Source organism: Nothobranchius furzeri, chromosome 5 (assembly GCF_043380555.1).
Source record: "Nothobranchius furzeri strain GRZ-AD chromosome 5, NfurGRZ-RIMD1, whole genome shotgun sequence".
NCBI lineage: Eukaryota > Metazoa > Chordata > Actinopteri > Cyprinodontiformes > Nothobranchiidae > Nothobranchius > Nothobranchius furzeri.
In genome coordinates, this window is record NC_091745.1 from 36,458,594 (window position 1) to 36,478,127 (window position 19,534).

Genomic DNA, 19,534 nt, shown 5'->3' on the forward strand with positions numbered 1-19,534 from the left:
GTTTTAATTATGTTTTTTTTTCCAATACATTTCTGGAGTTATTCTTTCTTCTGTCCTGTTGTCCTGAAAATGTCCAATCTATAAACGTAGGAACTGATTAGACTGGGCTGGAATGAGGGTTTGAATAGCATCCACTTAAGAGAATAAAATAGGTGTTAGAGACATTTATCTGATGCCATGTGCATTCCTCCTGAAAATAATTGCTCATTTCGTGCCATCCTCCTTTCACCAGTACTTTGAGATGTTTACATAATTCTTTTTGGATGATAATCTCAACTTTTTCATGGTGTGGTCTATGATAGGATGTCCGACTTTTGCTAAATAAGGTAAGAAAACACTTTGCATTCTTTCTTGCTAAGAGATGTCTGATAATCCTCGATGCCGTGATCCAGAACGCCTTTTATCCCATCAGTGCTGAGGGTGCTGTAGGTATGCCAGCCACCCCCACCCCCCCACCCCCCCTCCCCACCTTGACACCGTCATGCTGTAGAGATGCATGACTGGCTTCTAATGGTGGTTTTCCACAATCTCTTCAGTGTGATTTATAATGCCAGGGCATGTCTTGCTGATATCTAGGTATGTCTCTCTTTAAAGTGGGCGGTCAAACAGCTGCTCTCTCATCTCACTTTCATCGATGCGGTAATTTTCCTGTCTTTTTTTTTGAGGGGGTTGAATATCACAACAATCTCCCACCGCGGATGTCTTTGCTAATGCTCAGTTCAAGGTAATCTTTAGAAATGTTAGTCATGACGTTTACAATTCTCAAGAAGTTAAAATGCTTTCTAATCAGCGACTCAAGTCAATGTGGAAAGCTAGTGGTTTTAGCTACATTTATGATCGCAGAAACACTGATGTTTTTATCAGCGTTGCTACAAGCCTGGCTGAGCGCTGAAGGATGTGGTTTTATTCTCTCATTAGAGATTTATTAATCATAGAAATTCCCTATTTTTCTCCCCACATGGCATATGGATGAATGAAGTGGTTACACACTATAATAAACGATGAGGGAAAATGCAGAAAAGGACATAATGCATGAAACACTTTAATACTTCATTGGAGTATTTTTCTCAATTTTGTGGAATTTTATCTCATTTCATGATATTAAATTGTGTCTGCTTTGTGTTTAAAGTGTCATGGTCTGATGGATGTGAGATGTGGTTTCATTTTTCCCTCAGAGGCAGACTTAGTGGGATAACATGATCTGGAGTAATGGATTTAATTTGAACCAGTCCAGACTCATCAGGTCTGTCATCCTCACCCATCATCATCATTCATATAATTGGTTGACGAACAAGAAATGAAGTTTGGTGGATAGTAAAATGTATAAATTTTTAAGGTTTTGTTGTGCCAGAAAATGATGTTGCAGAATGTGCAAAAGACGTCTGACACCAAGGCTTCTAATCCAGATCTATAACTAAAGAAAGCAAAGGACATGAATATTATTCATGCCAACTGGCAGTCATTCACCGTGCACATTTGGCTTATTGGGCAAATATTTTATCTTTACCTGCCAGCACTAACATGAGTAAGCTATTTGTGATATTATCCACAAGAAATTGTGAAAAACATCAATCACTGGCTGTTCATTGTGAATTTGTTCCCGTTGATCAAACGGGGTTTTCCCCTGAGGAGAAAACAGGTCTTTGAGTGTTTGACTGCCTCTTTCAGGCATGGATTCTGCGTGTTTCTGTGACACCTCTGAATAAAGCGATATATGTCTGAAACACCCCATTAACACCAGATAATTAACATTCAGAATAAAACCAGTTTTTGTTTAGTTTTAGGGGAACTTGGCTGGGTTTACCGTGTCTGTGTCATAACCCAACAAGCTGACTCAACACAGCATTTATATCATTTAAATAATTTAAATCCTTTTCAGAAAAATAAAAAGAGGATTGAATGATTTTCTATACTGAGAAAAGATCGACTTAGAGGTAGAGTTTTTGTAATTTGATTACTTGTTAATTTCCGTGTTATTGTATTACACAAAGTAGCCTTCTAGGTTACCCTGTCTTTATGTTTATGTTTATTTTACTTGTGTTTAATTATTTAAAAAATAAGAATTGTGATTTTATAAACATTGGTTAATGAGTTAATTTTTACTGGTATTGGGCCAATAAATATTTTGAGTGTATCAGATGCCAGATGTTGCCAAGATTTTTTAATTCTGAAAATAACTTTTATTTCCAAACTGTTTTTAAACAAAAAAGAAGGAAAAAAGCTAGTTATAACTGAGAACAAGTCCAGGTAGGTTCCTACAGCTTGTTGACTGAATCTATGTGAGCCAAAATGAACTCTAACACAATGTTTAAATAACTATATGCATCTCATGTTTGAAGGTGGCATGCCAGGGAAACTGGGTGAGAATGAAAAAAAAAATTAATTATGAAAACAAAAGGCTGGCGTGGCAACTAGAAACTAGATATTGGTAAATGCATAAAGACAATCACATGAGCAAGGAAATCACTGCAAATGCAAAGAGTCATGTGGAGTTGGGAAGTAAGAAACTATAGAGCATATCATAATTTTATGTTATGATACAGAATCGATATTTAAAAGCAGTGTATTGATTTTTTTTTGAGAATCTACATGCAAACCATGAAATACTTTGTGTGATGCAATTCAAACTCCGACTGCTAGGAGGCAGCAGTTTTTACTGCCTTCGTTCTGATGAAACGAGGTCTCATGCTAACACTGGATGTGTCTTGGCAACATCTGGCCTTGGTTTTCAAATTACATTCAGTCTTAAAAATTTCTAAAATCTAATACTTACTTTAGTATTATATCATATTCCTTATATGGTTTATATGGAATTGTCATATTTTTGCCCGTGCTATGAAACAAAAAGGCAGGATCTGACAATGAGGTTGTGAAGCGAAGGGGTTATTTAAGGGGTTGATTACTGAGTGGAGGTAGCAGGACTGATAAACTGAGAAGCTGAATTAAAAATGTGATGTGACAGAGAGAAAGTACAAGTAAATACACAGAGTGAAACACCTAAAAACACTATGTAGACCACTATGTAGACCGCCCCCAAACGGTCTGATGGGTCTCCTGAATGAAAATAGAAATTAATGTAAGAAAATTCTATTCCATTTTTTTATATAGCGCCAAATCACAACAAGAGTCTCAAGGCTCTTCACAAAGTAAACATTCCAATACAGTTCACTTCATTAAGCCAATCAGTAAAAATTTTCCTATCAGCAGGTTGCATCGAGTCACTGACTAGTGTCAGAGTTTTTAGCAATCCCCACACTAAGCAAGCATGTAGCGACAGTGAAGAGGAAAACTCAGTTTTCACAGGAAGAAACATGGCTCAGTGTGAGCTGCTGTCGACTCACTGGGGTTTGAGAAGACTGAGCAGACACACACACATGCACACATACACACACGAACAGACAAACAATCGCACACCCACGCATACACACACACACACACACACACACACACACACACACACACACACACACACACACACAACCCATATATCATAGTGTTTCTATGGCCGCATAAGTTGTAATTTCTTAGTAAACGTAGTTTTTCGTAAAAGATAAACTTTGTTTTATTTATCTGAGTGACTGTAATTTACTCAACAGCTGAACTAGTAGTAGCACATTCCATCTTAAAGAAAAAAAGGGGGCACGGCATGAGACCCCCTCACTGCGCAACAAAGGGACATGACACGAGCATGCGTGCACCCCCTTCATGCACAGATTAATGCAAAATTTGTCAGCCCTGAAGACATCACAGCAGAATCTCTTCACCCCCAGAGCAGCTGCCACTTTCCATAAATGGGTTGATTTCTCCATGTTTAATCTCCCTTCTTTTGTCCTGGGAGAAGGATGCACAGCTTGCTAAGCTCACAGCCATTTTTCTCCTTCTTGTCTGGTTTGATGTAAATCTGGTGAGACTAACAGCCGGAGTCCTCTACGTGTTTTTCACACAAAACCTAAAATAACTTTTGCCACCTGTCTAAAATAAGCGCAAAATGCATCTTTAAAATTCATGGACATCATTTGTGAAATTCATGGCGCATATCAAACTGGATCAGATAATAACCATATTCATTTGTCTGGCAGTATGGAACAGTAGATGGGCGTGACTTTGGCGCCCTATAGTTCCCCAGGGCAAACTCCTGCAGCCTCACAATGCTTTACACATCGGCCACAAGTACTCACAATCATTCTACTACATAAGCACACAGACGTGTCCTACTCAGGGACCCTATCACTGGATGATTAGCATCGCTACTTGATGGAATTATAGCCCAGAACTGATGCCAGTCTTGCCAGTCCGGCTACTATGAGATGAAAATCCATCGTGACCTCACCACAGAAGCTTTGCAAGCTCAAACCACCGTAGACCTATCACGTTTGATCAAATTCCCTCCGTGTTTTTAACATACCCCACCAAAACCCTCTTGTGTGAAGGGGCTCTTAAGATGTGCTAAACATCTGTTTGTCTTGTTCGGTTGTCCATTTGAGATTAATAGAGTTCTGTTCCTGTGTGATAAAAACACTGTGGTTAGTTAGGTAGCAGCAATGTTCCTAGAAATTTAGACAAGGCCAGTCAACAAACCACAGATACCTTAGATGAAAAGATATACCACACAGAGGAACCACATTTCAGCGGGACCTAAAGGTCAAAAAGGAAAAAAAGTAGTAGCCAAGGAACCGATGGGATCTGGCTGCCATGGATCTTGTCTGTGCAGAAACCAGGTGTTTAAACATCTCCTTTCCATTAGCAGCAGTCAGTCACAGGGTGGCTGGTATGGAAATAAGGTGGTGTACTGTGACACATGTGTTTGCTTCCTATTCATAGAGCAGAGTCTGAAATAGATGTGGTCTCTGCTCAACTGTGTTTATTGGACAGGGTTTGCACTGCTGCAGCTCCACACGTGTCCGCTTGTCAAGAATCAGGGGGAGCGAAGAAAGTTGGGGGGAAAGAGGCCCTACGTGGAAGTCTGTCAGGGCAGTGTCACCAAAGTCGCTTCAAGGTTTTTTTTTTACTCTTAAAACGATTCAGTTCATGGAAATGAAAGACTCGATCTTTAGGACCGTAAAGTCCAAACTGAGAAAAGATCTTGGCATTGCAGACTTGTCTTTTTATGACTGAAAAGATAAAACATTCCAAGTATAGCATGTGTGCTTGCATGTGATAGCAAAAAAATATACGGACCAAGCTTTTAAATTGTGCTCTTTAGGCATCTGGCCCTGCATCTATATGGGCCTTAGAAACGCTCTACTAGCTGCCAAGTGACACATGCTGCACCCATGAGCTAACCCTTCTAGCTCAGCATACTCGCATACTTCAGTCGATGAAATGATGCTAATGAACAACTAATCCACCAAGATTGGCAACTTCATGGCAAGTTTCCCCATCAAACCTCCCCAGCCAGCCGCACTTGGGGTTGCTGATCCCCTTGTTGCTTAGCCTGACCAGCCAGCCCCACGCTTCCTCATGAACTTCTCTTGTAGCATCGTTCTCTGTGTAGAATTAACCAGGGCGAGTCTGGCAGGCCAGGCTGCTTGACTCTGTCAGTGTCAGGGTTTCTGCTGGATGGGGTTGTGCTTTAGCTCTGCTCTCCGCTCCGTTTCATGGTCGTGTCAGTGCTGGTGTGTGCGCGTGTGTGTGTGTGTGTGTGTGTGTGTGTGTGTGTGTGTGTTTGTGTGTGTGTGTATGTGTGTGCGTGCGTGTGCGTGTGTGTGTGTGTGTGTGTGTGTTTTGGGGGGGTGGGGGTTGACCCTGCAGAAGAGATGAAAGGTGGAGCTTGCATGAGAAAAGGCGGGTATTTACCGGGTGTTGTGTGGGTCACCCTACCTGGCAGCTCAGGAATGACTCATTAGAGAGGCAGGCACTAATAAAAGATTTGTCTGTCCTCACTTTGGCCTTGCTGTCATATCTCTCTCCTTGTCTGGAATTCTGCAGATTCCACCTTTACTTTCCTCTTCCACGGCTTCAGATATTATCTCGATGACTTGTTAGCTGAATATTTATTGAAGAGACTTGGCCTGGAGATTAACCCTCTCAGGCTCAACATAAGTTCTGATAAAAGGACGAACAACTGAGTCCTTCAGGGGAACTTCTGAGTTAAACAATGCTCATGAGACACGTGTGTGGAGTAAGCAGGTAGGTAGGTTTTAACGCCTGCCTCCGGAGGGTTAAAACCTGCATAAATGCATGTTTTTTTTCCAAAGACTAAATAAAAAATCTGGCTCTGATTTAAGTTAAATTTGTACTCTGCCTTCCAACAGGGACAAAACCAGTCCCAACAAACCCATTCCCTGATTTCCATAGATGGGCTTGGAGTACCGCTGGGCTTTGTGGGGTACGTTTTATCTTTATTTGAACCTGTTTGGAATATAACTCAGTATCAAATCGCTCTACCAGCTAAGATGTCACAGCTGGGTAATCGGATCTCTCCACGACTCCCACAAGACCACAGATGCCGTTTACTCTGCACAGTGTGAAGTTTGGGTACGACATCTGGAAAGGAAGTCAAATCTAAATGAATTAGCGTGGTTTATTTGCACACTCCTAACACTGTCATTAACATCCTTCAGAGAACACATGTCCACACTCCAGACGCTGTTTATTTTCTGGCCCTGCGAGATCTTTTGTTAAAACTCTTTTGATAGCTGTGATTTATACTAGGAAAAGCTTGGTTTGACACACAGTTCTGGACTGTTTGTCAGACCTTTTTTCATCTTTACATTAGGCCCATATATTGTGTTTGTTTTGATTTTTTCCCTGTAACTTCCCCGCCCCGTGGGTCCTCTCTGCCCCTCCTGTGAGGCATGCTGCCAGTGACACGCCTGGGGCTTCTTCGGTCTGTGTGGCCTGACTGTTTTTCCTAATCTAAACCACCATCTCCATGTGTCTTCTATCACAACTTCCAAAAGCATTTGAATAAACTCCAGGAAACAGGAACACATTAATTAATGCCTGTTTGGCTCTGCCTGTAAAACATGTTCATGATTAGACCGTTTCTCCTGTCTTGATCTACTTTTGAGCTCAAAATTCAAACAGAATAAAACTGATCATTTCACCCGTGTTTATTCCTGACGATTTCCACCTGAATGTTGCCCTCTGCTCTCATTCACCCATCATTCTCCTCAGGTTTAGGGTCTGAGGGTAGGGGAGAAAACATCAGACCACAAAGTAGCACGTTATAATCTGCTGCATGTGTTATGAGGTCTTCCACCTTAATTACTCCTGTTTTCTTCTCATAAATGCTGGAACAAAATGTTTTGCTACAGAACAGGGAAGGGGAAAGGAGAGAATTCAGAGTGCAGCAGTGTTGATGTGATTTGTGACCACAGAAGGTCGGGTTATGTCTCTTCCTTCTTGTATGTGTCAAGGAGCAAAGTGGAGCTCATGCTACTGCAGATGGCAACAGGCTGACCTCAGCGTCACCTTTCACAGAGTCTGTGGCCTTTACTGACCAGTGGAGCCAACCCGGGGCTCTGCAGGACCAAGCTAAATTTAGACTATATGTGCAGGGCCCTGGCTTCTGGCTGGCGATCCAGCTTTAAGCTGACCAGATCATTGTTTTATTTCAGGAGTAGAGGGAGGTGGAGTGTACAGTCGGTAAAGACGGCTCTCCCTTGCCCTGACTCCAACATGCCTCCATCTAAATAGGATAGGTTACCAGAGTTATCTCTGTAGTTATGCTGCTATAGGCTTAGACTGCTGGAGGATACACTGACCACATTTCACACTCTACTGCTTTCTTCTACAATCTGCTCTTTAACTGTATTATTTCCTGCTATTTCAGCTGTAAACTTTATTTTCTCTCTAAGTGTTTTTCTCCCCAGAAGAAGCTACAACGACGTTCTGCTGAGCTGTGGTGGCCTCATGGAGGGGGCCATCGACTAGCACACTGCTGATAACCACTAAAACATTCTCTCTCTCCTGATAATAACTTTTTACTCTCTTTGACGTTGGATGTGCTAATACTAGTTTATCCGTTTAATCATAGATCCACTAGGATAAATACAATAAAGTTTCAAGATTTTCAGTGTGATGGTAAAATGTGTTCTCATACCCATGCTGATGTGTTCTCATCTGCATCTCATATAAACACTGTTGATTTTACTATGAATCATAACTTTTTACATTCACATTCCAGTGTGACACAAAGGATCCTCTTGTACTTCCACATGGAGACAGCTCCTCCACAAAGTAAACAGGGCTTAATTTACACCTGTGTGTGTGTGTGTGTGTGTGTGTGTGTGTGTGTGTGTGTGTGTGTGTGTGTGTGTGTGTGTGTGTGTGTGTGTGTGTGTGTGTGTGTGTGTGTGTGTGTGTGTGTATGTGTGTTTCCTCCCCAGTGGGGTCCTTGTGGGTTTCCTGGCTGTGTGTTGGATGTGGTTTATGTGCTCCGCCTGCTGTGTGATGCATGAGCAGCCATAGTCATCCTTTTCGTTTAACAACACTCTCTGGACATTCAGGCATGTGAACGGATGACTAACTGAAAATTTTTCAGGGTTTTCCGGATGGAAAACAAGCAAGGTAACGAGCTAAAAGCAAACAAATAATTTGGAATGTCTTCGTTGTCTTGCAGTGATTGATGAGAAGCAGTTTGGCATTACGATTAGCAAAGAAGGGTGACTAAAAAGACCCATGGCTCATAGAAAAACCTTGAATCTGAAATGTAAAGGTGTGTTTACCTGGCACTGATCCACACTGTCAAACGTCGTTCCCTCAGCAGCAGCTTTCTCACAGCGTTTCTGAGTACATCAGCTTTTGACCATTTGCTCTCAGGATTATTCAGCCTATTGTTAAAGTTAAAATTCCATTATTTTAAGACCATTCTAATATGAATCATTACACCTCTGCAGTTATTTCTGCTGGGAACTCTTGAATTGCAATTAAAGAGGCATAAAGCAGCTGCTTTTGTGCTAAAACAATATGAGGCACTACATAAATACGGCAGTGAGTCATTTTACTGTCTTGGTACATCTGAGAAGTCTCGTTGCCTCGTTCTAATTTTGCTGCTGTTTTTTATAGAGTGGTGAAAAATCAGCAGCATGACTGAAAGCTCAAAGGGATCAGTTTCATTTCTCTTGTGTTCAGACCGGGTTTAGGACGTCCTGCTGTGGGTTTGGATTCATTTGGCTGTAATTCCTGGAGTTAGGACTGAAAATATTCATCAGCTTAGCTCACAGATTTCCCGTCTCCATCTTTTATTCAGTTCACTTCCTGCTCAAAGGCCACTTTGTGTCACAGGGACACTTATTACTGTTGCACAGCATGTTCATGCTAGATTTGATCCCTTAAAGGGATGTGAGCTAATGAGGTTCTCAATAAATAAATAAAAATAAAATAAATAAATAAAAGGACAGAAGAAGAAAAAGAGATTGAAGGGCCAAAGGTTTGGGACGAACAGAAGAAAAGTGAAAATTCGGTTAAACTATTATTATTGCTCAATATCAGAGACACCGTCACATTGTGTAGCCGGTGCATTTTTAATTTCACGATTTGCAACATTAAATCCCCTTCTTAATATTGCTCACATAGTCCTTATTAAAGGAATCAGAGGCGATGGACTTCTCGCAGAGGCGTAGAGTTTTCCAGCGATGGCGTCGGCCTTCAAACTGATCCAGTGTCAGAAAAACACAAACCAAAGGTTTTCAAAGGAGGAGATGTCGAACAAAGGTGGTCACACATAGAGTTTGAGGTTATTCTTCTACTGAAACCTCCTTAATATTGGAGATTTCATCATTTTAACCAATAACAAGAAAAAAGCATCAAAAGGTTTGACAGCTACATTTTTCTCTTGATGGAAGGTCTAAAATATCCAGAAGACTGCAGCCCGTGTACGAAGACTGGGCGTTTCATCTTCGCAAAGTTTGGACCAATAACAAAAGTATGTGGCAAGTGTGTCAGATGCTTTTGAGTTAGAAGTTTTGGTTTTGGCCTCATTGGAACATTGATATGAGTGCGGCCTCACAAACATTTCCTGTGAATAAATATGCTCACAGGTTCCCTCCTCAATAAGGAAACGAAGAGGGCTCGTGCTTTTGGGTGCATATCTGTGCCAAATGGTATGGAACTAATCTCTACTGAGTTATTTCTCATTAAAGACGGGCCTCTGGGAGCTGCACTGGTGTGCGGACCTCAGACGGGGACAGGAGGAGAACTGTCTGTTCCTGCAGATGGGCTTCGTTTAGTGCTGGGCAGGAATAACTGTCTGACAGTTTTATTGCAGTCCAAACGACATGGCTAAGTAGAGAAGCACAAGGTCTTTGTGCATGGAAGAAGTTGTCTGCCTGTCGCTGATTCACACACACACACACACACACACACACACACACACACACACACACACACACACACACAGGCAGAAGCCTGTGGGTAACCCAGGTTCTGATTCATGTATGGGGCAGAACCATCACGGGCCACTCGGCAGTGTTTGGTGTAAAGCATCTGCCGACTGATTAATGCTCAGGGCCCATATGGAAGTGTAGCGTACCCAAAGGTGAAGTTTTTATTAAAATGACCAGAAACTAACTTTTCATTTGCAGACACAAACATCCCAGCTGTCTGACCTCCAAACAAGACGCACTGCACAAGGCCTTGTCACCAGATACAGGAGACATGATCATTCTCAGCTACCTTATCGTGGCTGGAACAAAAGTCATGCAGGAGACGAGACTTTTGCACTCACTCTGAATAAAGTTCCTCTTCCTTGAATCATAAATGACATTTTAAAACGTGATAATTGCACACGTGTCATATAATCATCTCTTGTTAAATGCCAAAGTGTGTGAATAACGTGTGCATTAATCAATGATGTGTTCAAATGAACATTTGTCCTGCAATGATTCATTTCAGACGTTACAGATGGGATGTGTGTGTTTGCAAATCAAAAGTTAATTTCTGGTCGTTTGGATGAAAACTTGACCTTTGGGTATGCTACAGAAGTGTGCTCACAACGTTAAAGTGTTAAAGGAAAGTAAGTTCTTTAATTAGTCAGGTTAAGAAGGATCACAAATCAAGTTGGTTTTGTTTGTGGTGAAGGCGTGAAGAGTAGCCCAGAGTCATTAGTTGTGTCCCTCCAGTCCAGTGACCCCTAATCCAAGGCCTGAGCCATCTTCCTGTGGCTCAGAGACAAATGATTTAAATCAAGCATCAAAGCAGACTTTGGTCTGAGCTGCATTTAGTTATCTAACAGAGTGCAATGTGGTCACCGCTTTTCTTATAGCAGTCCTGAAAATGTTAGACATGAGTGAATTAAAAGGATAAAAATACAGACATGATTGCACTTTGAGGGCGGTTTTAAAATATGATATAACCCTAAACTGCACAGGCAGGGTCCCCGAACTGAAAGGACCCAGTCGGACTTCCTTCCTGTTATTTATAAAGGCATAAATCACCAACATCACACTGTTTCCCCTCATCATACCTCTGGACTTGTAGGAATTTATTCCTTGTGGATGCTACTGCCAATGACTTGCTTAGACTTTCCCATAAAAGAGCAGCACTCATCTACACACCAGGAGTCTGGGCCACAAGCAGCACAGAAAGCTGAAAACGTTTAAGTCTCTGATTTACTCGTGGCAAAAACCGTCATCACTTAGACGTGTTCATGCGGTAGGAAACTGCTGGAGTGAGACAGAATTTTTTAAATGAACAACAGTAAAAGGAAGCTTTTTAATCTGTTTTCAGTAAATTGGGTTGCTGTCATCTTAAAACAGCATGAGTCTGCTAGATTTCAAACTGGGTTCGTCGTTATTTTATAATATTTTATACTACTGTCAGTTTCCTATTGCATGGGCTGTTTAAATGTAAACATGCATTTACAAGCATGAATATCACCAACATGTAACACATCTGGTGCATCCAGAGGTCCCATAGGCAGGAATTCCTTTTGTTTCAGCTGAACTAACCATAACTACTGAGAAGCACTGACTCCTTTGGCTCCCAAATGGTTCCATATTACTGGTGATGTGTCTTTGGGAACCAACCAGATTTTTCCCCAACCAACATGGAGCTTGTGACCATTGGCGCCACACAGATAGATTCAGGTTATTGTAAGGTTATAAAAACATTACAAAAATTTAGAAATAAATACAATAACTGTAGGGGGATGTCCAGGAGAGGGAGGACCCAGCCCTACCTGGATGTCCATATGTATGGAAGTTGTACAAATGCAGGGATGGGAGTAGATATTCTGCTGGGGTGGGGCTGCGTTGGTGCCCTTGGACTCCGTGAGGCTCTGCGATGCTGCTGCTTTGGATGCTGGCTAGATGGGCTGGGGTCTTCATGCCCAGGGTGGCATTTTGGGGATGGAGGTACCCATGGACGTAATTTTCACTTTAGATATGGGGGGGACATGCCCCCCCCCCCCAAATTACGTCCATGGAGGTACCTATTGGGGCCAGTGGGGGAGCTGACTCCCTGGAAGGCTTAGGCCAACCAGCCATTCCTCCCCATCCCCATGCATTTTCCTCCTCCTGCTCCCTATCATCACACAAACGTGCACATAGGGCCTTTGGGGCTGGGCAGGGGGTGCGGGTATGGATCCAATTTCCTCATTCCTGTGACAGCTGGACCCCCAATTTTATTTGCACATTAAACACTTCCACCAACGACATTCCACGCAAACACACACTTAGGGCCTTGGGAGTGAGCACATTCAATGGTATTTGGAAGGGGGATCTTTCAGCTGGTGGCTGCCTGGTGGGATCTGAGTCCCTGGGCTCTGTTGGGTCCCTGGCGGTGCTGGCCACCCCAGGTCACTTGGCTCAGGGCTCGGCCGGCTTGGCGGTGGGAGGCTGCGGGCGGGCCTGTGGGCTTGCCGCTGATTTCTCCCCGGGACTCTGCCGGCTGCTGGTTGTGGCCCCCCGGGACGATCCTCTGCGCCTCTCAAGGGGGGCGGGGGCTTTTCTGGTCACAGTCTCCCTGGGGTCTCTGTGCTCTGGGGCAGCTCCTGGATCTCCGAGACTTGGAGCTCCTTCCATCTCCTACACATCTTTGGGGGGCAGATCTGTGGTCCCTCACACTCTCTGTTGGACGCTCCTATCGAGAAACCTTACATAAACAAGCGCGTGTACACACACAGGTGCTCACATAAGTATGGACTTGGGCACGTTCAACACAGGTCTTAAGGCTGTGGTTGGCACCAAATGCACTGTGATTTATTATTGTGTGATTGTCGCCCCCCTGCCCCCCCCCCCCCCCCCCCCTTCATTTTGTCTATTCCTTTCTCTTTCACCTCTGACTTCGTGTCTGGTCGGAGTTACAAAGCATTCAAAAACAACACCAATAAAGTTATCAGGCGTGACATTAAAAGCAGACGCTTTGATGCTCCACCTGAGAGTAAATCTGTAAGGCTTGTTACCAGCATTCAGATGTTAATTCTGTTTGCTCCACAGCCAGACAGGACACGGGGGAAAAAACTATAAAACCTACAAATATTTAGTTTTATTTTAGGAGATTTATCCTCCATCCATCTGTCTTCACATTGTAAACTTGAAAGTGTGGTTGACTGAAAACCTTTTTTTAATGATTATTTCTGATTATAATCGGTCACTCTGAGTTTTTCATGCAGGCTGAACATGAAAATAGTCTCCTACACCTATCTCCTGCATTAGCTTCTGATAGAAAATCGACGGTGAAACTAGGATTTGAAAAGCTTGCCAGATCTACGTCACACTGTCTCCTAACATTCATGGACTCGCCCATCTTGACTCTTTATGGGGAATACTGTTGTTGGTTAGCATCCAGGATTCAGCAGAGAATGTTTTCGCTAACAGAAGCTAACTGTTAGCATTAGCAACTCAACCACACAGCAGAAGCTTCTACAGGCTTGTGTTATTTGAGAAGATAAAACATCAGTGTTGCAGAGCAGAGTCAGCGGTAGAGTCACTATGCATTCAGGGGCAAGATGTCTAAATATCAGGAAGTAGGACTCCAAATCCTGTCGTGTTGTGCCACTGTCTGCTGCAGCAGAGTTGTCCGTGCTGATCCAGGTGCTTCTGGGTTTTTCTGCCCCGAGTACGGACTGCAAGGCATTCATTCCAACCAGACACCATTGCAAATGTAATGATCAAAGAAGTGTTCTACGCCTTTAAATTGAACGAGACACACCATAACTCAAACAGCTCACGCCAAATAATTGTTTTGTTTTGTTTCTTGTGATAATTTTAATTAGTCTTGTTGCTGTGTGTTTTGATTGTATAATATTACATGTTGCCTGGATTTCAGTGAGTGTGAAGGTTCAGCTGTTGCACAGTATTTAGGGGTTGTTTGAAAATCTAAAATTGCTGTGTGTTTTACAAACTGTTGGACGATTTTGTAAACATTAGAGAACCCAAAATATCACAGATTTTACTATTTTGGTTCAACAGTGTGTGGGATCCGGCCACACGGCAACGATCGCAGCACACACAAACAGATTTTACGGACCTTCCTAAGTTAGATGGGAAATCTTGTAAAACCTCTTGAGATCAAACATGACTTCAGAGTAAACAAACATGGTGGCAGGGGATTTGGAGTCCCCTCACTTCATGCAGCATGCTATCATCACCTTGCTTTCTGATTGGCTACTTGTCATGTTCAAGAGACAGCGTGCTTGTTTGCCCTAGAAATCAAGGTGAGGCAATTCAACATGTTGAATATTCCTGATTGATGATCGGAGCGGTCTTGACGTGCTTCTGAGCAGAGCATGCATAAGGTTAACTTTAGAGCAATTATGGCAATCGTACATGACTTTCAGGAGAGAATTGGGTCAAAAATCTACAAAATTACAATAATTTGCTCTGCGAACCGGTCCTTAGCTGATCTCTGCTTCGTTTCTGTTTGCACACCACACTCACACATTCATGCAGCCATAAGCAGACCTGTGCAGCAAGCCACCGTAATGGATGGATTCTCATTTGCTGAAATGGATGGATTAAATGTTGGCTTGAGGAGAACTCCTGTCTCAGATTATCTGAACTGAATCAACTGTCCCTGTCAGCCAGTGTCGTGTTGCCCAACCTGTTCAGGAAGCCTAAATGTTGTCGTTTCACAGGAGAGTGGTACGCTGGCGTTGTTCTGTAACCTGGAAAACATGTTCAATGTTGAATAAGCGCTCTGTTTTTATGAAGCACCTTCCAGAGTCCTGGAAACCCCCAAGGAGCTTAACAACAGTCATTCGCACGCACGCACACACACACACACACACACACACACACACACACACACACACACACACACACACACACACACACACACACACACACACACACGCACACACACACACACACACACACACACGCGCACACACACACACACACGCACACACACACACACAGACACACACACACACACACACACACACACACACACACACACACGCACGCACACACACGCACACACACACACACAGACACACACACACACACACACACACACACACACACGCACACACACGCACACACACACACACACACACACACGCACACACGCACACACACACACGCACACACGCACACACACACACGCACACACACACACACACACACGCACACACACACACACACACACACACACGCACACACACACACACACACACACACGCACACACACACACACACACACACACACACACACACACACACACACACACACACACACACACGCACACACACACACACACACACACACACACACACACAGACACACACACACACACACACACGCACACACACACACACACGCACACACGCACACACACACACGCACACACGCACACACACGCACACACACACACACACACACACACGCACACACACACACACACGCACACACACACACGCACACACGCACACACACACACGCACACACACACACACACACACGCACACACACACACACACACACACACACACGCACACACACACACACACACACACACGCACACACACACACACACACACACACACACACACACACACACACACACACACACACACGCGCACACACACACACACACACACACACACACACGCACACTGGTGGTAATGAGGTTCAGTGGGCACAAAGGTGGCAGATGCATTGTACCTTATATTGTCACTCGACTCCTGTGTGTGGGCGTCTCCCACTCATGGCAGTCACCACACACCCAGTCCACCCAGTCCATCAGCTGAAGGGATTTACCCCACAGCTGATGGGGCCAATCCCAGTAATAAATTGGCGACTGCTGATTTGTGATCCCGAGTGTGTTCAGCCATCAGTGTGTTTTTTACAGATTACTTAGGGCCCTGCATGGGAGGGCAGGTTGCCCTTGTGTCTGTCTGTTTCTCAGCAGCATCACGTTGATGTTTACGTGTGTGAGCGTGAAAGAGGAATGTGTCGTTTCAGAGCGTGTCCTGCACAACTGCACTTTAGTCTCCTCTGTGCTGCACGTTTGCTGCATCTTCTGGTTTTGCTGAGTCAGAGGGCGTTCACACAGCAGTGATGAGTAAGCTCTTCTGTTTGTGCTCAACACTTCCTCCTGCTGGAAGATTCTGCACACTGCACACACTCAGCAGCTGCAGGAAATACTCGCCTTCATCACAAACAGCTGCTATCATATCTATCGTTTTCTCTTCTAGCCATGGATTGTTTCGTAGTCATCGTGGTGGCGATGGCTCGAAGTCGTCTCCGTGATTTTTGCATTATGGTGAAGTACAGATTAGTCAGGAAGCATCCTCTGTTCAGTAACTCTCTGCAGATGTGTTCTGAGCTGCTCCTACTGCTTTTCTGCTCTTTTTTTGGTCCTCTTGTGGAAAAGGTTTCACATTTTTGCTTCCACTGATGTGTGCACAAGGAAGTGATTTTCTAGACATTTGTAGTTTATGGAAAAATCATGTGTGATACAAGTGATTTAATATACCAAAATACATATTATTCAAAGAGAAGTCAGGATCATTTTGAACCCGTAGTAACATCAGATGCTAAATGTGTGGCTGTCTTCTGTTTTCTCCTCTTGCAGAGAAACTTTACAACTCCACGGGACGGGAGCTACGGAGAGCGCTGTTTTCTCTCAAACAGATTTTTCAGGTGATGTTTGGAGAACTTTTTATTGCATTTGTCATTTTTGCAGCAGTTCACGCCCAAATAATAACATGCAGGAGATATATGTGGTGTGAAAACATCAATCAGCTCACACTCACTCCTGGACGCTGCACTGTTTTTCTAAGGCAGAGGTTTTTTTCTGGTGAAAGTCTGCCTTCGGCTGCAGCTGAAGACACAGATGCATGCCCAAAGTAGATCCATGCTTTCACTCTGAGAGTCTCTGTAAGGTATCAGTAATCGAGACCATTGATAGTTTTTGTCTAGTCATCTCGCCGTTGCAGAAATTATGTGCATAAGTTTCAAAGCTCAATCTGTGTATATTTAGAGTCTCTGCCAAATGACTGCAGTCTCCATCACTGATGTATGGTAAAGATGTTCTGGAAGCACTTAGACTTTCTCCTGGGACAAGCCAAGCCCTGACCACCCCACAGTGTTTATTGCTGCCTTCCTACTGATCCCGTCTGAACAGTAGAATGTAAAAGAAAATGTTGAATCCTACAGAAAACCTGGTGCTGGGTCTTAAATTACACAGCCGTCGACAGGTGCGAGACACAGGTGGTTTCATCATCAGTGGAAATATGTGGGACAAATCTGCGAGGCCAGCACTGAGCTAACTCACGGCCTCTGCAGCAGCTGGGATGACTCAGAAAGAAGTGTAGATGCTGCTTTCCCCGCAATCAGGCGACAAATACGTCATTATTTTATTTGGTTCCACAGCTTTTTGCAGTATTTCAGTGTTTTGACACCTTTTGTTGTATTCTACGTACCTTCGGTTGTTGCTTTGCTACGTACCAAATTTGTCCCAACATTTACAAAGAAGTGGTTAAATTCATTAATGATCAAGTATCATCTGTTTGCAGCAGCAGCCACATCAAGTTGTAAGAATAGAAAGTATTTTAAAATAACCAAAACATTTTTGTATCTCTGAGGCCAAAGTGCATTTATTCGATTTTTCACCATCGGCTTTGTTTTTCATTCCAAAGTCACATTTTATTTCAGAAGGGTTCCCTCTCTGAGTGGGCAGAGTGAACACAGCTCAAGTGTAGCATTTACCACGTTGTTGCACACACACACCTGATGCATCTAGGATGTTTTATCACCACTTGCCCTCGTGCTTTGAGAATCAGCCGATAATTCTAAAATCCTGCTGGGTGAGCCGAGCTTTAGTTGACATCTCTGGCTTTTTGTTTCAGGACGACAAAGATTTGGTGCACGAGTTTGTGGTGGCTGAAGGACTGACGTGTCTGATAAAAGTGGGAGCTGAAGCAGATCAGAACTACCAGAACTACATCCTCAGAGGTACGTGCTGCAGAAAGACTCCGCTCCGTAACCATGGAAACTACAGGTGACTTTTACCGACACCCCTAGGGTGTTTCTAATCAGCCAAACCCATCCACATGTGTTTAGAGAAACGTGTGTAAATGTATCACACACACACACACACACACACACACACACACACACGCAGCAACACACACACGCACGTGCGAATGTAAAGCACATAAACAGACTGGAGTGTGAGCTGCAGATAATGTGGAAGTTGGTCCAAATGTAGCAGCTGGTTAATTTACGGCTCCCTTGAGGAGAGCGATCACTTGTGTTGAGGTTGAAGAGAGGCGAGGACGCCGTGTGAGTGGATGCAGGAAGACCACAACTCTTACTCCACAGTCACGACCATTTAACATCCTGCTGTGAAAAGGCAGGTCGCACATGCTTAAGTGTCTAATAAAGTTCTGCCCGGTTATTACAGACCATAAAACTCATTCTCCCTTCGCTCTTTTCTTTGTTTTTCTTTACTTTCTTAACTTTTCAGTAGAATGTGTTGCACCTTTTTGATTAAACGGAGCCTTTAACCTAGCTTTGTCCCTCTGACATAAATGCCTACTGTGACCATCACACACGCCAAGTAGACGTTAATTCACAGAAATGTTTGACAGCTTTCTGATGTTTGACCTTTGCTTAAAGTGAAAAACAAAAATCAAAGAGCCAAAGGGATCTACTTATGATGCCCCCTGGAAAGGTTATGAACATGAGCGTGACCCCTCTGCAGGCTCCCATTCTAAATGTCTCAGGCTCCCTCCAAACTCCTGCTCAGACAGATAAATCACACCGGTTAAACAGCCAAAGCATCGCGGAGCAAGATAACAGCCGGCGTTTGGAAAACACATCTAAGAGTTGGTAGCGTGTTTCCCCCTTGACTACCTCCTGTGTCGTCATTCTTTAAGACTTCTCAGACTCGATCCGCTGTTGGACTCTTTATTTCTGCTTCGGCTCATTTCATCTCGTCAGACTTCAGTCCCCTCTCATGTTTTGCATCTCTACATCACCGCGAGAAGCAAAACCAAAGCACCGCCCTCCCAAAAGCACTTGTTTCAACTCCTGACCTAATTTCTGCTGACAAGTGGAGGAAATATGGAGCTAGATCTGCCTCCTGTGTGCGAGTATGTGCTGGGACCCACATGCACGGGTCAGAAATGCTCACGGA

The 19,534-nt window shown here is 43.6% G+C and overlaps 1 protein-coding gene across 4 annotated transcripts in view; it reads left to right on the forward strand.

Annotated features, from left to right (window-relative positions):
- fhod3b (formin homology 2 domain containing 3b) overlaps window positions 1-19,534 on the forward strand; it is a 131,862-nt gene that overhangs the window by 74,612 nt on the left and 37,716 nt on the right. For all 4 annotated transcript variants that reach the window (XM_054740311.2, XM_054740313.2, XM_070551636.1 and 1 more), the window contains exons 4-5: window positions 16,967-17,034; window positions 18,243-18,348. In XM_054740311.2, coding sequence (XP_054596286.2) covers window positions 16,967-17,034; window positions 18,243-18,348 — 174 coding nt within the window. The remainder of the gene's footprint in view (window positions 1-16,966; window positions 17,035-18,242; window positions 18,349-19,534) is intronic.